Raw genomic sequence first — 18640 nt, forward strand, 5'->3', positions numbered from 1 at the left:
CTCTGTGGGAATGGCAGGATTCCTTGGTTATCCAGTTTAATTCATGAAGTGTAGCCAAAGAGGGCTGAAAGCGGGAATCGCTGTGCAAGGTGCTCTGCGTTTGGTCTCCAGGAGGTCAACGTGTGTTTGTAGTTGCTATTTTATGAAGCTATTGATGATGAGAATTGGTGAAATAGTAACCTTAATATATGGCACCTGAGAATTGCCATCGTGCATTTGTGACATATATCTAAATCTAAAACCTTCCTGGGAAAGGAGGTGGAAGGTGCGCTCAGAAGAGTCATTCTTCTTGCTTTATTTTCCCTTGGGCTTGCTCCGTAGGATCTCTCCACTTGTGTACGCACTTTTCACAAGGAGATCTCAAAGCATGGTAGGATGATGGGTGCTACGACTGACTCATTTTTAATAGCTGGAAGAACCAGAGAGGCATGACCTTCTTAAAATACTGATCCTGCTTTATAACTAAGGGTGCTAGGGGTTTTTTTCATGAGCTTGGATAAAGCTCCTAACTTTTCTGGTATGAGTTAACACTATGGGAAGAAAAGCTCAGGATATTTCCCGTGGTGTCTTAGGTGAAGAAAAGGTAGAAAAAGTGTCTTGCAGCTTTTGTTCCACACTCCCTTCTTTAACGCTTGTAAAATTATTCTTTTTACCAAATATCAAATTTGAACGTTGATTGACTTCAGTTTAATTAATGTTCTCATTGGTTTTAGTTATGAATTTTGTGAAGCTCTTGTGTTTTAGATAGGCATTTAGGGAGCATTCTTTAATTAAAGCCAAACTGATTTTTGCCTTTAGGCATGGCTTTTTGCATTAAAAGGTGGCATAATTTGAATTATATTCTCCTGAACCTGAATCTTTTTGTGACACAGGGACCAAGAGCCCCATTTCTTTCCTGCTGCCAGTTATAATATTAAGTGGCAATAAACAGAAGCATGAAGGCTTACAAGATCACGCAGTACTTGATGGTAGGGTACGGAGAGCTTTTGGTCAAAACAGCCAGGCATGCTAGTAGAGTATGCTTAAAGTATTACACTATTTAAGTAATATGCCACTTATATGGAAATACTGTACTCCTACGTATGGACTTACTGGAGTAGATCTGACTTAGCAAATTGTATTTATTAGATGCACAATATGCATTGTAATTTACACCTTTCCAATAGCTTCTAATTCTTCTCTCCCAGTGACCCTCTAACCTCCTCTTCCTCTGCCTTTAATTTTGTGTTATTGGAGAAAATATTTTTCAAGTAACATTTATTTGAAACAAAAGTACGAATTCTGTGTGTTGCAGGTTATTAGTCAGAAAATACAGTAGCTGTAGGCTAAGCGACAAAACTCCTGTTTATGTTACAAGACTTCAGTGTTTTTTATGGACAGACATTGATTCTGGGGTTTAAAGAAGGGTCAGTAACAAAGTTTTCAAATACGAACTGGGGGTTTGGGGTTTTTTTTTTGCTCTTTCCCCACCCCCTTGAGATTTGGAAATCTTCTGCTTAGATCAGGCCTGAAGGAAACGTCCACCGAAGTCAATTGAGATTCATTGACTTTAATTGGATTTAGGTCAGCTCTTGCCTTGTCCTGTCGCATAGAAAAAATAACATAAATGCGAAAAGCCAAGCCTTATTTAAATCAAAGACAGTTGTTAATTTAAACTTTATAAACATATCTGTCTTCTAAATGGATGCTTACTTGATATATGAGGTGGGTTTAAGAATTATGACGTTGATGGTATGAAATCTAAAGGAGTATGTGTCAGCTTCTGTACATTCACTTCAACTTAACAGATTCTATTTTGCATTTGCCTACCTTTTGATGAAGTGGACACCCCTGAAGACTGCTTTCTCCTTTCCTGGCGACTGTGGCATAGCCTCAAGAATGCTTTGCTGTTCACCTAGAATTGCTGTTTAAGGAAGTCAACCAAATCAGAGCTGTATCTTTACCGTTGTGTTTTTCTTCTCTTCCTTCCCCCGCTCCCTCCCTCTGCAGAAGGACGTAGCTCTGAAACCTCAGGAACGTGTGGAGAAGCGACAGAATCCTCTAGCCAAGAAGAAACGGGAAGCACTAACCAATGGGCTGTCCTATCTTCCGAAAAAGAACAGACTTCACCACCACCAGTACAGCTCCGACAGAGAAAATGATCGTAATCTTTGTCAGCACCTTGGGAAAAGGAAGAAAATACCGAAGGGCCTCAGACAGGTGGGAGACGAGTTATCTGTTGTGGGGAGGGAGGGCTTTGCCTGTTGGCACATGGTATGTAGAAGCCGATTTCTCATTTGGTGCGATCAGTTGTTTTAACCTCTTTGTAGTCGTTTTATTCTTGGGCTCTTGGGTGCCGCGTGGTACCATGTCCTGGTACTAGATTAGATGAATTGAGTGGGAAAGCAAGCGGCGTATTGATGCTAGAGCCAAGTTGGTTAATAAATGTGCAGAGGTTGGAAGAGCATTCCAGAGGCTGGCTGTGAGACTGTCAGGGCAAACAAATGCGGTCTCTCTACTACATCGTTAGGCTAACTTTGTGCTATAAATATGCCTTCTTGTCTTTAGACTTTGTACACAGAAGCATAATACCCCCTTGAACATCAAGGGCAAGGTGAGGTAATTGCAAGAGGGGCAGCTGTTAATCAAGACAAAGCTCTGAGACTGATTACGTGCAAGGAGCTCATTTGTAGGATGTCAGTGGTACTGGGGTGTGCTCTTTTGGGTAACTAATCACCTCCCCCTAAGCAAAAACTTCCTGCCTTCCCAACACCGGTGTTCCCTTACTGCGGTAGCTGTGGCGCACGTGTGACCAAAGTGAGCAGAGAGCAGCCAGGGCTTGAGGATGGAAATCTTGGACTCTGATTCAGGACTGTGCAGTGTTGTGTTTCTTATTTTTAAAAAAGAAGAAAGCGTGGCAATTGTGATTTCTCTGGTGAGCAGGATGCAGAAAAAAGAGCCATGTTTTGCTTTTTTTGAATATCCCTTGTGTGTTTGATATATATAAAAGACTAAACTAAATCTGGGCATTTTAAGTAACAGCGTGCACCCGTATGGTCATTTGGCTCATTGTCTGCAAAACTGAAATCTAATGTAACAGTAAAAGGTTAGTTTTGACCTAAATTTGAGTGGTATTAATGACTCTTTAAGCAAAACATATATGTCTAATGGGGATGATTGATATTCATTGAATGAGTCTTCATCTTTGTTTGGTGTAAACCAAACATTGCTTTGCCGAGAAACTTTTAGAAAATGGTGAGAATTCACTGCTTCTTGTTTTGTGAGCTCAGGGAAATGGAAGGAACATTGAGGATGACAAGTACATTGACTTGTATTCATTTTGGATATTCAGAGTTGCAGAAGCTGGTATGTTTTCGTGATTATTTTTAAGCCTACACTGTATATAGAAATAAAATAAGAGATTATACAGTGCTTCAGCAAAGCAAGCAAATTGTAAAATGCCTGTTCCGTGCTACTTCACCGATTAAAGGTGTTTCTTCTAATTTAATTTCACCTTGTATTTTGAAGGGAAGTGGGGAAACTCTTCAGGATAGTTGATGCAATGCTTATAAGTAGATGTTGAAGGCTGCTGTGTTTCCTTGGCTGTTTTCTGTGTTCACCTCTGTGGTCTTCGCTCTGTTCCCTTTTAGTATGTCAAATGGTAAATGTATCTGCTCTGTGCAGCACAAACCGGCCTTCGTAAAAGCTGACTTTCTGCACTATTTGATTCCCCTGGCATAGCCTACCGTCAGGTGAAACCTTTCTGCCCACTGCTTAAGCTGTGAAGGAATCGGCCTCGCTGCTGATGGAGGTTATTTGTGAGGTTATGTTTTTAGGAATAAATATACACTGCCTTGGAAGGTATTGGGTTGACAAATGTCATGGAAAATGGTTTTCCTTTTAGCTGATAAATCTGAGTACTCTGCTTAATTCCTGAGGGATAAGGCTGAGAGGAAATAAAATATCTTGCTCAATATAAATTTAATACATTTGGTAGGGGTATAGCTCCTTAGATAAGAACATTTTAGTCTCATGAACAGTTTAGGTGCTGACATATCCAAGTGGCTTTGGCACTTAGACGTGGAAAAAAGATGTCATGGAAAAGACTATAAAGCTTATTTGAAAAGACATGCCCACAACCTTTATATATAGTGTTTCTGGTAAGCATTTTCTGTTTTCTTTCAAGACAAATGGTGAAGACCTCCAAAAAAGGAGGAAAATGATAAGTTCTGAGGCTGGTTTTTGCCGATCATGTAACACTATTCCTCTTAGAGTGACTCTTGGCTGCACCCTTTGGGTTTGTTTCCTCACCCAGCTCCATCGCACTGAATTCCTGGGCTCTCGATGGGAAGTAAAGTTGCTTGTCAACCTTCTCAGATGACAACAAGCCAAGAACTGGGGCTGCTGTGTTTTGTGCTTGATGAAGCAGGAGGGTCCAAAACCAATTAAAGTTCAGTATGCTTCTGGATATATATGTGGTGTACTTACCATATTAGGGCTATATATTTTATGCATAAAGAGTCTATCTTGTCCCTGGAGGAGTCCTGAATTGTCACATGGGAATATTATAACGGGATGGCAGGATGCAATCTCGATGCTGTCACTTGCGTTCCCGTGCTGGCCCAAGACCTTGACTGCAGTCTGCCCCTCTTGGGAAATGTTTTATACCCGGAGATCTTGTTCGTTGTTTCACCAGTATTTAACAGGCCTGTCTGATGTGCCTTTCTGTGAAACCTGTGTCTGCTGGAAGTAACTCTCACATGCAGGATTTACGGTATGAAGCTCCCTTGTCAAACAGATTTAGTTGAAGTCAGCTATTGGAAGGACTGCTAATTAGTTTTCAGAGGAAATCCTTGCAGTATTCATGCAGGTATTTATCCAGCTATGCTTAAATGCCTACAGGTTTATTGAAATCCAGAAAATGTGAAACTGTAGGTTAATTAAGGCTCATATTTTACTAGTGAGAAGACTTTTGAACTCTGCTTTGTGAGCTTTTATAAATGTACTTATTAAATGCCTCAAGGAAATTTTAGTTGGCATTAAGCAAACATAAGACTCATCAGGATATTTCTCCAGTGTTTTAAATTTAATTTCCTTTACGTTAATTGGTGATGGCGTGTTTTTATGTGTTTTCCATAAAAATCATTTGGATTGTGAACGCTTTAAACTAGTAAAAGGGTGGCAAAATTTTTAAAATATTTTTCAATGAGTTTTTATTCCTCAAGGCTTGAGCAGAGTGGGGCATACTAGGGAACAATGAGTTTTCATTGCAGAAGGAGCATCGACAGTGTTTTGATAGTGAGAGGGAAGGATCATTCCTCTTTTTTCGGTGGGTGTGTGTTTTGGAATGAGCAGAAGACATTGACTTTTGCTACCTCTACCATTTCCTTCATTGTTTTCTTTATCTGTTGGGAGATTCATACGCTTTCTTGCAGAAAAGAATTGTCTCTGGCATATGCTTCTAAAACAGCAATCTGTGTGCTGGGCAAGTGGTATGTTAGCTGGCTTACGTACGTACGAGAGCCAACTGCGGCTGGGCTCTACCTTAACCCGCTGGTTCCAAAGACGCTTGCAGAATATCAAATCCCAATCCCAGATATCGCGTGAGTGCAGGGAAGGAGACAAACTGGGAATAAAGATGGGGCAGATAATGAATAAAGGGAAGAAAACTCGTGACAGAGAGATGAATTAGAAGGTAAATTTTCATGAGATAAAAATGGGATGAACAGCAAAAAAAGATACACCGCGGACTCTGGCAGTCATCAGCTACAAGCATTATAAACTATTAGCTTTAACCTTGTAGTCCATTACATGAACCAATTAAAGGGGAGGGAGGGAAGTATTGAAGCTTTTCCTACTCGGAATTAAGTCCACGATCCCCTTGGCAGTCTCGCCCTGAAACTATACACCTTAAATTTCAGACTGCTAAGGCTTTTGATGGCTGATCTGGATGGCCGCTGTCATCCCCTGTCATTGTCGCTTGCGAACATCACGTCGTTAATTGTGTTGCAGATTTAGTTACAGCACGTTTGTCCTCTGGTGCAGAGGTGCTTCAGGGCAGCAAACTTCTGGTGCGGAGGGTGAAATAACTGTTGTGTGAGCTGCATTTAATCACGCTTACAGTCAGGAATGGCTTTTGCACGCTCTTAGACAAGCCTATACATGACAGGTAACGAGAGTGGAGTGGGAGGTGGGTGTTCGCTGCATGGTTTGTGGTGACATTGGTCGGGGAGCTGAGCAGATGGGTTTGATTGTCACCGGCAGTGTGATTCCAGTGAGAGCTGACTGTGGTGACAAGCGATTTACAATGTGCTATTTACAGTTTGGGTTTGCAGTCTCTCAATGACATCTGAGTGCTCTTTAGCAACTGCTTTCATTACTGCTTTTCTAAGAGCTGTTAATTGAAAATGAAATTGTGGGTGGGCTTTGGGAGTGCAATAGCAGCTACAAGCATTATACGCAACCACAGAGAACTGCTTAATTTCTTTGACTCCCAACTTGTAGATCTGTGCAGCACCAAAGGAAAAAAAAAAAAAGCATCTATATTTGTGCAGTGTGAGGTCAGACCCCTTGGAAATACTGCATACAGCCTGCACGCACCCATAATGAGTGATAAAGGCTTGAATCTCCTTTTACATAGCTGCTGGGATTTGGGATTACTTTACTGGCAGCCAGCGGATTTCAGTGCCTGTAAAACTGCTGAAGATCAGGAAGGAACCTGGGCAGTGAAAATAGCCCAGGCGGGGCAGTGGAGGGGTTTGCAGCTGCGCCGGCTGCGTTGGGGCTGGATTTGCACTACTGGGGGTCTGGCTCTGTGCGACTGAAGTTAAAGGAAACATTGCTACCGACTGGTAGAGCGTGGCACAAACCTGTGTGCTTTAGGAGTGGTACCCACCAGGCCTCGGGTCAGCAGTGGTACTGCCATGCGGTCGTGGAATCGAGATAATGTTTCTCTCCATGCTGTTTGTGAAGAGAGAGGTTTTATTTTATTTAGGGTTTTTTTTATTTCAAAATGCTAGCACAACCACTTTGAAATGTCTAGGTTTGCTGTTTGTTGCCACCTACACGGCGTGGTTTGATTATGTGTATGTGTTGTCCAGAGGTTGAAGTCAGCCAGTGCCCCCAAGCAAATGTTGAAAGCAACAGGACTTTGCAGGGGGCACTGGTTTAATGAAACCTTGTTTGCAGGGGAGACTGGTTTAATGCTGTCTGCTCCATCTTGGTATCCTGTCATCCAAGGGCATTGTTTGTTTGGATTTCTTTGTCAGTTCACCTTATTAACAACATTTAATTTGAAAATTAAACTGTGAAATGATGAAAAAAATCAAATTACGGCACTGAAATATAGAAAGGGCCATATACAGGTAACTGCTTGGAGGTTACATCGCAGCATGAGTGGATGGAATAATATAGCGGAAGAAGATACTTGTGTGGTAAAGGGAGGTGGGTAGATCCGGGCTTTTGAGAAGCCTTTGTAAGATGGAAGAGGTGAAGGTCCAGGCTGAGCATCGTGGGTTTTCAGAGGGTAAATATTACACGAGGGTGTGTGTATGAAGGGATATGCCCGAAGAGGGGGCTTGTTGTGTGAATTAAAATCATCTGTGTCTGCTAATGTCCAGCTCAGTCTTATCTAGTCTACTATTGTGCTGTTGAAATGTTGAGTGCTTCGTGCTGGCCGGTCGGTAATTTCATCCATGAAAGGGAACCATGCTTTATTTTGCACACATGCACAGCGTGGGGATTTCTCTACGTGTGAGAGAACGCGTGTCTAAAAGCTGGGCTGCTATTCAGTTGCCCCCTCTCGTTTCCCTCTCAGAAGCCGCCGTCGGTGACAAACAGTGCTTGAATTACAAGCGTTTTGTGATTCTCAACTGCTGTTTGCTTCTGATCAGAGGCCACAGAAATCTCCAGCTGCACTTAACCCGCAGTCACCATATCCAGTGCGTCATCTGTGAAGGCACCCAGCTGCTCAAAAGCATCCAAACAACTTCTGGGCCCTGATAATATATAATTGAGCTCAATGGGCACAGAAAAGATTGTTGTTCTCTGTAGAAAGGACTGAAAAATGATGTGTTGCTTCGTGTGCCTGTTGTTCTGCACTGCACATCCCCCCCAGGTTTAATGAAGTTCCTGAATAGGCCCTTTGGATTCCTTGCAAACACAACACAAAACCCAGCACAGAATGTGAAATGCAGAGCCATTCACAAACCCGAGGGCGACGAGAGGCTGCAGCTAACGCGTCCCAGCCAGGCAAGGAGCTGTGCGCGCCGAAGCAAACACCTGCATTCATTGATCAGCCGCTCGTAGAAGCTGCCACTTTCCCGAAGATTTGCCTGCAGTGACGTGTCACAGGCAGTTCCCCCCCTTATAATCACCAGTTTCACCTGCAATTTTTCAATAAGCTATTGAATTATACCTCTCTAAATGATACGCTGCAAATTCAGCGGGTCCTAATTGCTAATGATGGCTCTGAAAGACTTTCATTTGACTGTAATTAGGTTTGCAAGCAATCAGCTGCCCTTATCAGAATTGAAAACACATATAATGTAAAATACGGGCTGATGGGAATGTAGTGTTTTCTTAAAAGGAGGAGGGAAGAGGAAGATGTTTTATTAGCAGAAGCTGTGACATATTTTAACACCTTGAAAACATCATGTGTGAAATTAATTCTGTTCAGTACTATACCATCTGGCAATGTTATTGTTCTGTATATATTGCCATGTAAAGTGCGCTTTTTTTTTGTCTGGGTATGATGAGCCTGTGCTTGAAATAGTAGTCATGAGTCAAATTGATTACTAAGGATGTTATCCCTGCTAGATAGGTTAAAAATACATGTTGGGAAATCCCAAAGACTCAAAATGGCTTCGCCATGGAGAGATTCGCTCGCAGGGCTGATGAAAATGGAAGAAAAGGGCCTTGTTTTTGCCATGCCCCTCTCCTGAGAATGAGTGTTTGTGCTCATAGGTAAGGGAAACTCTAACCAGGTAGTGTTTGCTGAAGCTGAAGTAGAAAATGCCTGTATGCTAGACTCAGTACCTTGATAACTGTTTAATAATATACTACTATTTTAATACTCTGCATATGCTCCTGCGTTAAACACGCAGCTCAGAGCCCTCTGTGAGAGCTAACGGGCGTTAGCAGCTTGTGTCTTCAGGCTCCAGTGTAGGCGCAGAGATTCCCCCTTCATAGACTCCGAAGAATATAAGCTTAAAATGTGGTTACCGTCTGGTGTTTGCCCACTCTGGCTAAAATACTGGCGGCTTCGCAGTGTAACCGGTGCCTTAACCAGGGCTCAAACGTGGGCGTTCATACCTGATATGGTGACCAGTGTAATTATCGTGATGGTGTTACTTCTAGCTGGTAGAGCTCGTACGGCCAAGGCAGAACGTGGAAGAACTTAGGTCATACCTAGAAACAGGAATGAATGGTGGGATATTAATATCTCCCAGTTCCTCTGAAGCCGATGGTGTGAGCTCATTGCACCTGGGATGTGTGTTCAGAGGAACAGGAACCCTTCCTCTGCCTCCTCTGCATTCACCTCCCATTGCTGTGGTGTTGCGGGTGATCAGGCTTGTAAGAAAATGAGCAATGTTGGCATGTTTTTATTTCTAATGCAAATTTTGCCACTGCTTTGCGATCTGCCCTGCTACATCTCGCTTCATCTTCTGGCTCCAGTCTATGCAGCTGTGAAATGGAGTTGCCAGAGAGATGTCACCACCCTGTCACCAGACCAGGTAAGGCTGCTGAGGAGAAAGTGCCGCGGTGTGCACCGCTCACCCGCTCCATCCAGCGTAACACAAACTCCCAGCAAATTCCCAGCTGAGAAAAGATTAGAAACAGTGGCTTTTGGGTTAACCTAATTATGTTAATCAAGTAGATATCTTGAGAAAATAGTAAAAAAAAATTTACTGTGCATGGAGCAGTTATTGTCTCCCAGGATTATCTTTTTTCTTTTAATGTTAGCACCCTACTTTAATTGAAAACTTAAATGATTATTAAGGATGCTGTATTGGGAAGTGAACGATATTTTAAATGTGCGATGCAATCAATTGCTGTCTTAAAAGTTCCTAAGCATGTTATCAATAAGGAATTAAGCAAAAAATTAATTTCAGCGGAGGCTAGTTGAAGATAAATTAAGCTCTATCTTAAGTGATATAAGACAGTATAATAAAGTGACCATATTGGACTTAAAAAAAAAAGAAATCTTCCAGCGCTTTTTCAAATAATTATTTGTATTCTACAAATAGCTTAAATCTAAGCCAAGACTTCTGACCTATAGGCTTGCCTGTCCATTAACTGGAAGCATAGAGGTTCATCCTTGCATTTGCTGTGAAAAAATTGAAGTGTTGAAGCTATGTTACTTAATTCTCCTTTTTTCCCCCAAACACTCTGTGTTCAGAAAGGGAGGAGGCGAAAGAGCGATGTATTTAAATGTGGCTGTAGCATCTGACAGCGCGCTTGTGGGTGTGCAGCATCTTTCTGGCGCAGGGGGGGTCGGCAGGCGTGCAAGGAGCAGAGGCCCGTGTGCTGGTGGGGTTCCCGCTGTGCCACCCGGGGGGGCTGGCATGGGGAGGCTGTGACACCCCGCTGCCAGCGCTGCAGGGTGGGAAGAGCCCCGGGCGCAGGAGAGCCGCCTGAGGGGCCTCCTGTGTGACGCTTAGACTCTTAGTTAGGCTTTTGTAACCTGAGGTCCAGCTCTTGAGTGCCGTAACTCCAGGGATTCAGGGGCACGGACCTAAGCTGTGTGCTTGAAAAGTGTGTGGGGACGCTTTTAAAGTGTCACTGAACAACACTTAGGGGAACCGTTCCCTTACCCCAAGGAGTGTGAAAGGCTCCCTAGTTTGGCCTTTCCAAGGGCAAGACGACAGGAGGGAAAAAGAGGCAATTCCTTGAATTCAGTAAGTGGGATCTTTTCCTTTCTCTATATAAACTAAGGGCAGTACTCCTGCTTCTGTAGCTGACTGCTTGCAGCCCCTCGGGAGAGGAGGGAGGTAGGATTCCCCTCGCTCCGAGCAGGTGCATTTTTGGCTGAGATTTATTAGAAGGGGAGAGTACACGGCAGCATGGGTGGCAGAGGTACGGCAGCCTGGTACGCTAAAGCAGCGTGAAACGCAGGTACTGAGCTCGCATGGTTGCTTTCAGAGTTTGCAGTGCTCTGTGGTGCCGATGCGGAGGGTTTGAGTCTTCCCTGGATTTAGCCTGGCAGTGGCCGTGGAAGGGCAGCTCTGCCCAGCCCGGGGGCCACCTGCGTCCCCGGAGGCTTCACACCCCCACCATGGTGGCACGGCATTGCTGAAAGAAACGTGTGTGTGAATTGCTGAACTTTCTGCTATTAATTTGATTTCAGCAAAAACAACCCACGTATAAAGTGCAGCAAAATTATTGATAAGCTTCCTTGGCCCTGAGGAGGTCATTCTCTATTTGCGTGGTTTCACAAGTCAGAATGTTGCATTTCTATAAAATTAAGACATTTTAAATATTTTTTGCACCCAAACCCACTGAAATGGAACAAACTTTTGAATATAATTCCCCATTTCCTAAGTTTAACCCTTTTTCATAGTATATGAACTACGTTCGCTAGTAAAGCCTCGTTTGTCCTTAGCAAAAGTATGACATGGCTTTATTTTTTATATGGAGCTTGCTGTACTCTTGAATAATTCAAAGGGCTATTTTGAATCGGTTCCATTGCCAGTTAAAGAACGCAGCATGGCCATTACTACGTAAGGCCATGACTCCTAAAACAGATAAAACAAACGCGTCCTTTTGTCCTGACCTTGCCCTGGAACAATTTTCTCTGCTCAATGTTAAAATACAGTGAGGTTATATGAGTGAAAATGAAGGAGTTGCCCTTAAGCAAAAGTTACTGTTGCTAAAAGAAAAAAAAAAAAAAATTAATAGAAGATCAACTGCAAAAGTTACTGCGGTTTTGCACTTCTAGTGCTGTTGGAAGTTTGCTTCTAATATTGGCAATGCCGTACAGGTTACGACAAAATACATACTCCCGATGCTTCTAATGTTGCCTTTTTTAATAGCGTAGGCTCAGTTTCAAATTTATCCTTTTGTACTGGATTAATCTTTGGAAAGAGTATTCAAATGTGTCACTCTAAGGTGAATGGACTTTCTTGAAGTCCTAAACTTAATACCAAAGTCCCCCCCCCCCGTACTCAGGAAGGTGCGTGAGCAGGTTCTTACCCACAGCTGCTCTCCTGAGGTCTCTTTTCTTACACCCCTCATCTCTGAGAATGGTTGTAGTGACCTGTTTTCCAGAAGATTGACTTCTCCCCTTTCTTCAATTAGGGAAGAATTGCTATTACAGTTTAATCACAGTTCCTCCTAGTATGGAAGACACCAGAAGAATATTCTCTCTGTATCCCAACAAAATGAAGACATAGACATAGGATGATAGCCTCTCTAGATCCGTCCTGTGTGTGAACATCCCTGAGGCATAAGATCTATTTAAGGTAAAGGAAAAGTTTGCCAAAAGACGGCATGGGTGTAAACTGGAGTAAAAGAGACGTTAGCGGGAAGTTCAGCTTTCAACACAAAGCCTAGTGAGATCCTGCAAGAAACTGAGGGAGGAGAAAGCAGGAAAAACAGTGGTTTGCAGGCAGAAGTTGATTTAGATTAAACAAAAAGAAAAAGCTATATGCCATTAAGTCCCAGGCAGCAGAGAGCTCAGTCACTGACCTCGAAGTTCCCGTGCGCTGCCTGCACATTTGCCTTCCCACTTAGTAGAGTTACAGACAGACGGAGGAACCCACATGCTTAAGAAAGAAGAATCGCGTTCCCTCTCACGCAGCTCTTTTCTGCCTAAGCAGAGAAACAAGAGCGAGGAAAACCCAAGTTTGCTCACAAAATGCCATCAGGCCTAAGCCCTGCTCACCCTGTTCACCCTCCTCCAGTCTCCCAAGGCTGAAGGAGTCCTTAAATTAATAAAAATAGTAATGCTGAGACTGTGTAGAACTGGAAACACGTTTATTACTTTAAGAGCTTTCAGGTTGGCTTTGTCTAAATATTTTAATAAAACTATTTTAATCATAAAGCAGGTAGATTTTATCCTAACCATATAACGCAACAAATATTAGGTGCATGAAAATTTTCGACGGTACTCTTTTATTTTTGCCAACTACGCTCGCCATTTCCTTCCAAACAGGTTTTACTCTAATCTAGTTGAACAAAAAAATCTCGTACTTTTATAAATAAAAATAAAACCCAAGTGCCCAAAGCAGGCAGAGGGTTAATAAAAATGGAAATTCTGTTAAAATTACTAATCAATCTGTTTAATGTTTTATAGTCTCCCCTCCCCCTAACACATGTTCTTCTCTCGTAAAGCACCTTATTGCTTCCTGCTTGTTTACCGGCTTTTAGCAAGTCAAGCAGCTTTCAAATTGCTTTGATGTTAATTATAGAACTTGTTCAATAGGGTTTGCTAGGTGAAGGAAAATAGCTCATATGTTTAAGAAAATAAATAATTATACACACAAGTGCTCTGTGCTTTGGTTCTGAAGAAGGAAATGACAAGATACTGATGAGTTAGTGTTGTGTTGTCAAATAAAGGCTATATTTGGGTGGCACGCCGCTCTCCATTTGCAAGATTTGATATTTGTTGTCTTCCCTTCTCTTGCTGATAAAGGGGAAGTATGCGCTGAGGACTGATCTCATCATTGTAAAAGGAGTTGAGTTTCAATACCTCTTGTGCCAAAGGAAAAGATTCAAGAAATAGGATTTGCCTTAGCCCACAGAAGCTGTTAGTATTGACTCCCCCTTTGGATGGCGGGTTATCCAGCTCCTCCTTTGCTCTGCTCTGGACTCTGGTCCAGCCTGAGCTGCCCTTGCTCCATCCAGTTCAGGGGCTGGTGCGTTAACACTTCAGCTGCAGCTCAGTTTGGGATTTAACAAAAAAATGCTCTTACGATTTGGAGAAAAACTCTAGCATTCTGTGAATAAAACTGCCACATTCTCGGATCTGACTCGGTCACTCAGTGTCAAGACCTAAACCCTGGCAAGAGAGCACCTGGTCGCGGTGACAGGGTGGGATCGGAGGATGGGCCCCGCTGCCCTCGGGCCGTGGCTGGGCGCTCTCTGGTCTCTGCCAAGTCCCAGCCTCACTTCCCCATGTTCATCTTGTATGTAAATTGTGTTTAATCATAAAGAAGTCGTCTACCAATCCCTAATCAAGGCATAAAGGCTTAATCAGAGAATTTGTGCAGTGTTTGGAGATCTTCAGATGAAAGGTGTGGTACCTGTGTGATAAATGAATATTAATAATTTCTAGTACGAAGCGCCGTAGCCATTACGGCTGGCTGGGGCGGGTGTCAAAAACCAGCAGTGTTGAATGACCGGAGATTACCTGTCAGGAAACTATGTGAAAGCTTTAGCTTATTAGTGGCACTGTATTCATAAATTAGTAACAATACACTGAGGGGGAGGGCGGAAGGTGTATCATTAGAAAATGCTTCTGAAAGATCTGAAGTAAAATTTGCAGTCTGATGTTTCCTATAAGAATTGCAGTGTTTTCAGTGATGGAAAGGTATTATTTTCAGTACTAAGGCTTGTGCTTCCAGTGTTTTAAATGAACCTGTGCTTCAGTATGCGATAAATACTGAAAACAACCCTCTCAAACTTTTTTCTTCATAATAATAATACATCCTGATATAATTATTACTGGTGTGCTGTTACTGTTCTGCAGTAGGCACCAGTGGGTGTGTTGTTTTCAGACGCAGTAAGTGGCATGGCATCTTGCATGCTCTTTTAGAGTGATCATAGCGTTTCCTGGAGTAGAACTGTATGAGATTGTAGCATCGCGGTGGGGGAAAGAGACCTTACCTATCAATAGCAGTGCAAGGCTTGTAATTTTAAATCTTTCTAATTTAAATCATGAAAATCTGTTTTTCATGAATAATTCAGAGATCTGATTTAGTAGAATTATTTCCAGCCCATGTATATTAAACAGCCAACCTGCTACGCCAGTTCTGCTTAAGACGCTGTTGATGGGGGTTTTCTCTTTCCTGCAGAAATGATCATCTTTGTCTGTTAGAAAATAAAGCTGCTGTGGTATTCTGTCCCTTTGATTGCATGAGGATTTTTCTTTAAACCTCGTAGGCAAAAATTCAAGCTGAAGAAAAATAAACCCCTTACTACAGTAGCTCCTAGAATTCAATTTGGAGAGAGTAAACCTTGTACTATATCCATTAGGAAAATGGCAGTATTCTTCCATTTCCTGATCTTATTCAATTACTTGCCCCGCTTCCTGCTTTTAGCGTAAACTGTATATTTTAGCTCATGACCTTTGACAGCAAATTGAATCAGAAGTGGAGATGCAATGAAAGTTTTTTTTAAAGACTCTTTAAAAGCACTGATGTGTAGGAAGTTTTGGGGTTTGTTTTGTTTTGTTGTTGGGTGTTGTTTTTTTAATAAGCCTCGCTGCGGGTTTTGTAATACAGTGCATTTTCCTCGGAAAAAGGAAATTTAAGTTAATGTCCTTCCTTCCTTTGCCTTGCAGAACAGCAGCCTGCGTAGCCGCTCTTGTTAGCGCATGCCTGCTGAAATTAGCATTGCATATTTTAGTTAATACTAATAAAAGTGGAGTTTGTTTAATTTAGAATCAAACCCTTGTTTAGATTGGATTAGCACTTCAAGAAAAATATTTGACTTGTAAAATGATGCTATTGACACAAAGCGGTTACATGTCCAAAGTCATCCTGAGCTTTGTTTCACCACTGTTGTGGCCTTTCTCTTCTTGCCCACTCCCTCCTCACAGGCTTTTATAGTTTTTAAATGATTTTATGCCATTTAAAGCCTTATGATGGAAGGAAAAAATCACATTTTCTGTGTAAAGCCATCAGAACAGTATAAACCAAATCTTTTAAAGGTGAGACAGTCTTTTTGTAGTGCGTTACAAACATACGGTGCCTCTGAGTGAGTCTGAGCTTGCATCTTAGTAAGGGCTGAGGAACAGTGATAAACAGCGCGGGAGGTGTATTCACCGGACATCCTAAGAAACCTCTCATGTATCTGTAATTCCAACATGTTCAAGGGCATCAGGACACCCGCAGAAAGTAATTCACCATCGGCCCTTTCTTGGCTTTTATTTTATCTTGCTGCAGCTTTACTCTCTTGGAAATAGGGGCTTCATTTTCCAAAGCTTCTCAGCACCACAATTAACCAAGTGCCAATGCCAAACTGACTTTAAAGTACTTAGGGATGAGTCTTAATAAAAACGGGTGGGATTTAGGGTCTAGATTGGCTATTGACATTTAGTCAAAATCTGTGTCTTGTTCCCTGATTTTACACTGCTCTTCAGGAAGGGAAAGTCAGCCCAGCCCTGCGACTGCACTGGAGCTGCAGTTGGGTAGGTGGTACAAGATCCGAGACATCACCTGGACAAACCACACGGTTTCTCATTTAGATAAGATTTTAAATTTTCAGCTTCTTCAGGTCTTCTGTCCCTTAAAAAAGAGATGGGGAGGGCTAACAGTGCTGCAAATATCCTTTTGCAGATCTCCACGTACATTGTTCTACTCTTTGGCTCCTCCTAGATTGTAGCTCACTTACAAGCTTTTGCTCGTACAGTTTCCCTTACGCTTGCGAATGCTGTGAACACAGAAAGAAACTCAAACCAACGTATTCAGCTGAAGCTTCCCGACACAGGTACCCCAAACCTTCCTAAATCTCTGCAGAAACCACTGGTAAGAGCATCGGTGCTGCCCAGATCAGCCAGCCGTGCCATGCCCAGTTCCCCACCCCTGGTGAAACGTCTGACACACTGTCTTCCCTGAGCTTTTCTATTAACAGTGGAATGAGACTTTCATAGTTCTTACCTTTGTCTGACCAGAATGCCTTCACGTCATAGTTCCCCCCAAATTTATAGTTTTTGCTAATCCTGTGTCTTTATAGAATAATGACATTTCGAGGGGGGCAAGAGCCCGTTGGTGTGTTCGGAATTTGCACTTGGATTGAACTTGAACAGAACGTTAATTCAATAAGAAAAAAATCAGGAGATATCTTAAATTTGTTTCTTCCAATGTAAAGAAGTGGACACCCCCTTTCCTCCCCCCAGTTACAAAAGCAGCCTGCCCCCCACCCCAGCTGCTGTGGTACCTACTTACACTGGAAGTACGATCCCTTTTTCTGCAGTGAGTTGCAAAATGCTCGGGCCTGGACACAATGCTGTGTTGTATCGTGGTCCCTTTTGGGTTTGTGCTAGGAGAGAGCCTGACTTTTCTGTGTATGTATTTGTCTAACCTGGTACAAGAGCTTTGTTGCTTCGGGTTGTGGTGTTCTGCAGGCTGTTCCAAGGTAACATTTAATTCTTTCTTGTTCTGCTGGCTGCAGCAATGCCAAGTATTTGCTGAACATCTGTCAGTGTATTCAGATTATTAACCTAACTTGTGCTCATTTGTGTTAATAAAAACATTAGAGCTTCAGAACAAGCATGTGTAGCAGTTCCTCACACTACTAGTCCCACTGAAATCCAGCTGAGAGGGCTGACACAGTCTTACCACAATGGGCAAAGCGTTGGCAATTCCTCCTTCAAAAGCATTGCCTCACTTGGTAATGGAAGGCGGCACAGTTTATAAAGGCTTGTGTTTAATCTTCAAACTCTAAAGCTCATTATATTGTGGGACAGACTAGAAAATATGGGAAATGGGCACCAGAACTGTTTCTAAATTTGGCACGTGTAATGGGAACGTTGTGGCCTGTCGTAGCGGTGCAGCGTGGTGCCTGTTGGCCGTCGTGTTACAATGCCAACAGAAGTGTGTTGAGGAGCACATAAAGCCGGTGAGATCAGGACTCAGAAGTGCTCTTCTCAGATCTGCCAGGGAGGCAGGTCCCTTCAGTCCAGAGGCAGTGGGATCCGCATCCTTGGATGTTTTCCCACCTCCCCATAGCAGCCCGGTTGCTCCTGAGCTGAATCAGCCTTGCTTGGAGTGGGGCTTGCATGAGGTCACCCCCGAGGGCCCCTCAGCCAGAACTGTTGTGTGTTGCACTGAGCAAGTAATTTCTTTTCTGGGAACAGAAACTGCTGTTTATTACAATTATTTGGTGTCTACCATTGGGCTGCTAGCGTAATATGTATAACTCTGAAGCCAGCTTGGGAATGGTCCCTGTGTTTGGGTCTCCACAGGCCTTCATTTTATTGTTAGCACAGTTTTTGCAAGTTGAATGAAAGGACAGATCTCCTTTTTGGACTACATGTAGTCTGCTGGGCAATGAAATGCACTTGGAGCCATTCTCCCAAGTCCTATAATCTTTTACTACAGATACTATTAATAAAAGTATTAATTACACTGTTCTGGAATTAGGATTTTGTAATGAAACCTCAAATGGAAAACTCAAGCCAGGTTGGCCAAATGTCATGAAACACTCAAACTTGAGCTGCAAGTAAAATAAAAGTCTGAGTTGCTTTAAGGTTTACAGTTAAAAGAATGTAAAACTTTTCAGCTTGTCCAAGTTTTGACAGAAGACCTTGCAGTACTTGGCAGGCCTGGCTGGGTTTCCTTAAGTGTGAAATGCAAGATAAAACTGGTGACTGGGAGCCAAGCACAACGAAACGAAAAGGTTCTCCTGAAACAAAAAGAAATGGAGATGCACAGATTTTTCTCACAGCTCTCCTTCGCAACCTAGCCCCGTGCAATGGGGTGCGCTGGCTGGAGCATCC

The 18640-nt window shown here is 42.7% G+C and overlaps 1 protein-coding gene across 5 annotated transcripts in view; it reads left to right on the forward strand.

Annotated features, from left to right (window-relative positions):
- The window catches only part of AUTS2 (activator of transcription and developmental regulator AUTS2), an 805701-nt gene that overhangs the window by 213738 nt on the left and 573323 nt on the right, over nt 1-18640 (forward strand). For all 5 annotated transcript variants that reach the window (XM_074595096.1, XM_074595099.1, XM_074595098.1 and 2 more), the window contains exon 2: nt 1990-2199. In XM_074595096.1, coding sequence (XP_074451197.1) covers nt 1990-2199 — 210 coding nt within the window. The remainder of the gene's footprint in view (nt 1-1989; nt 2200-18640) is intronic.

Source organism: Larus michahellis, chromosome 7 (assembly GCF_964199755.1).
Source record: "Larus michahellis chromosome 7, bLarMic1.1, whole genome shotgun sequence".
NCBI lineage: Eukaryota > Metazoa > Chordata > Aves > Charadriiformes > Laridae > Larus > Larus michahellis.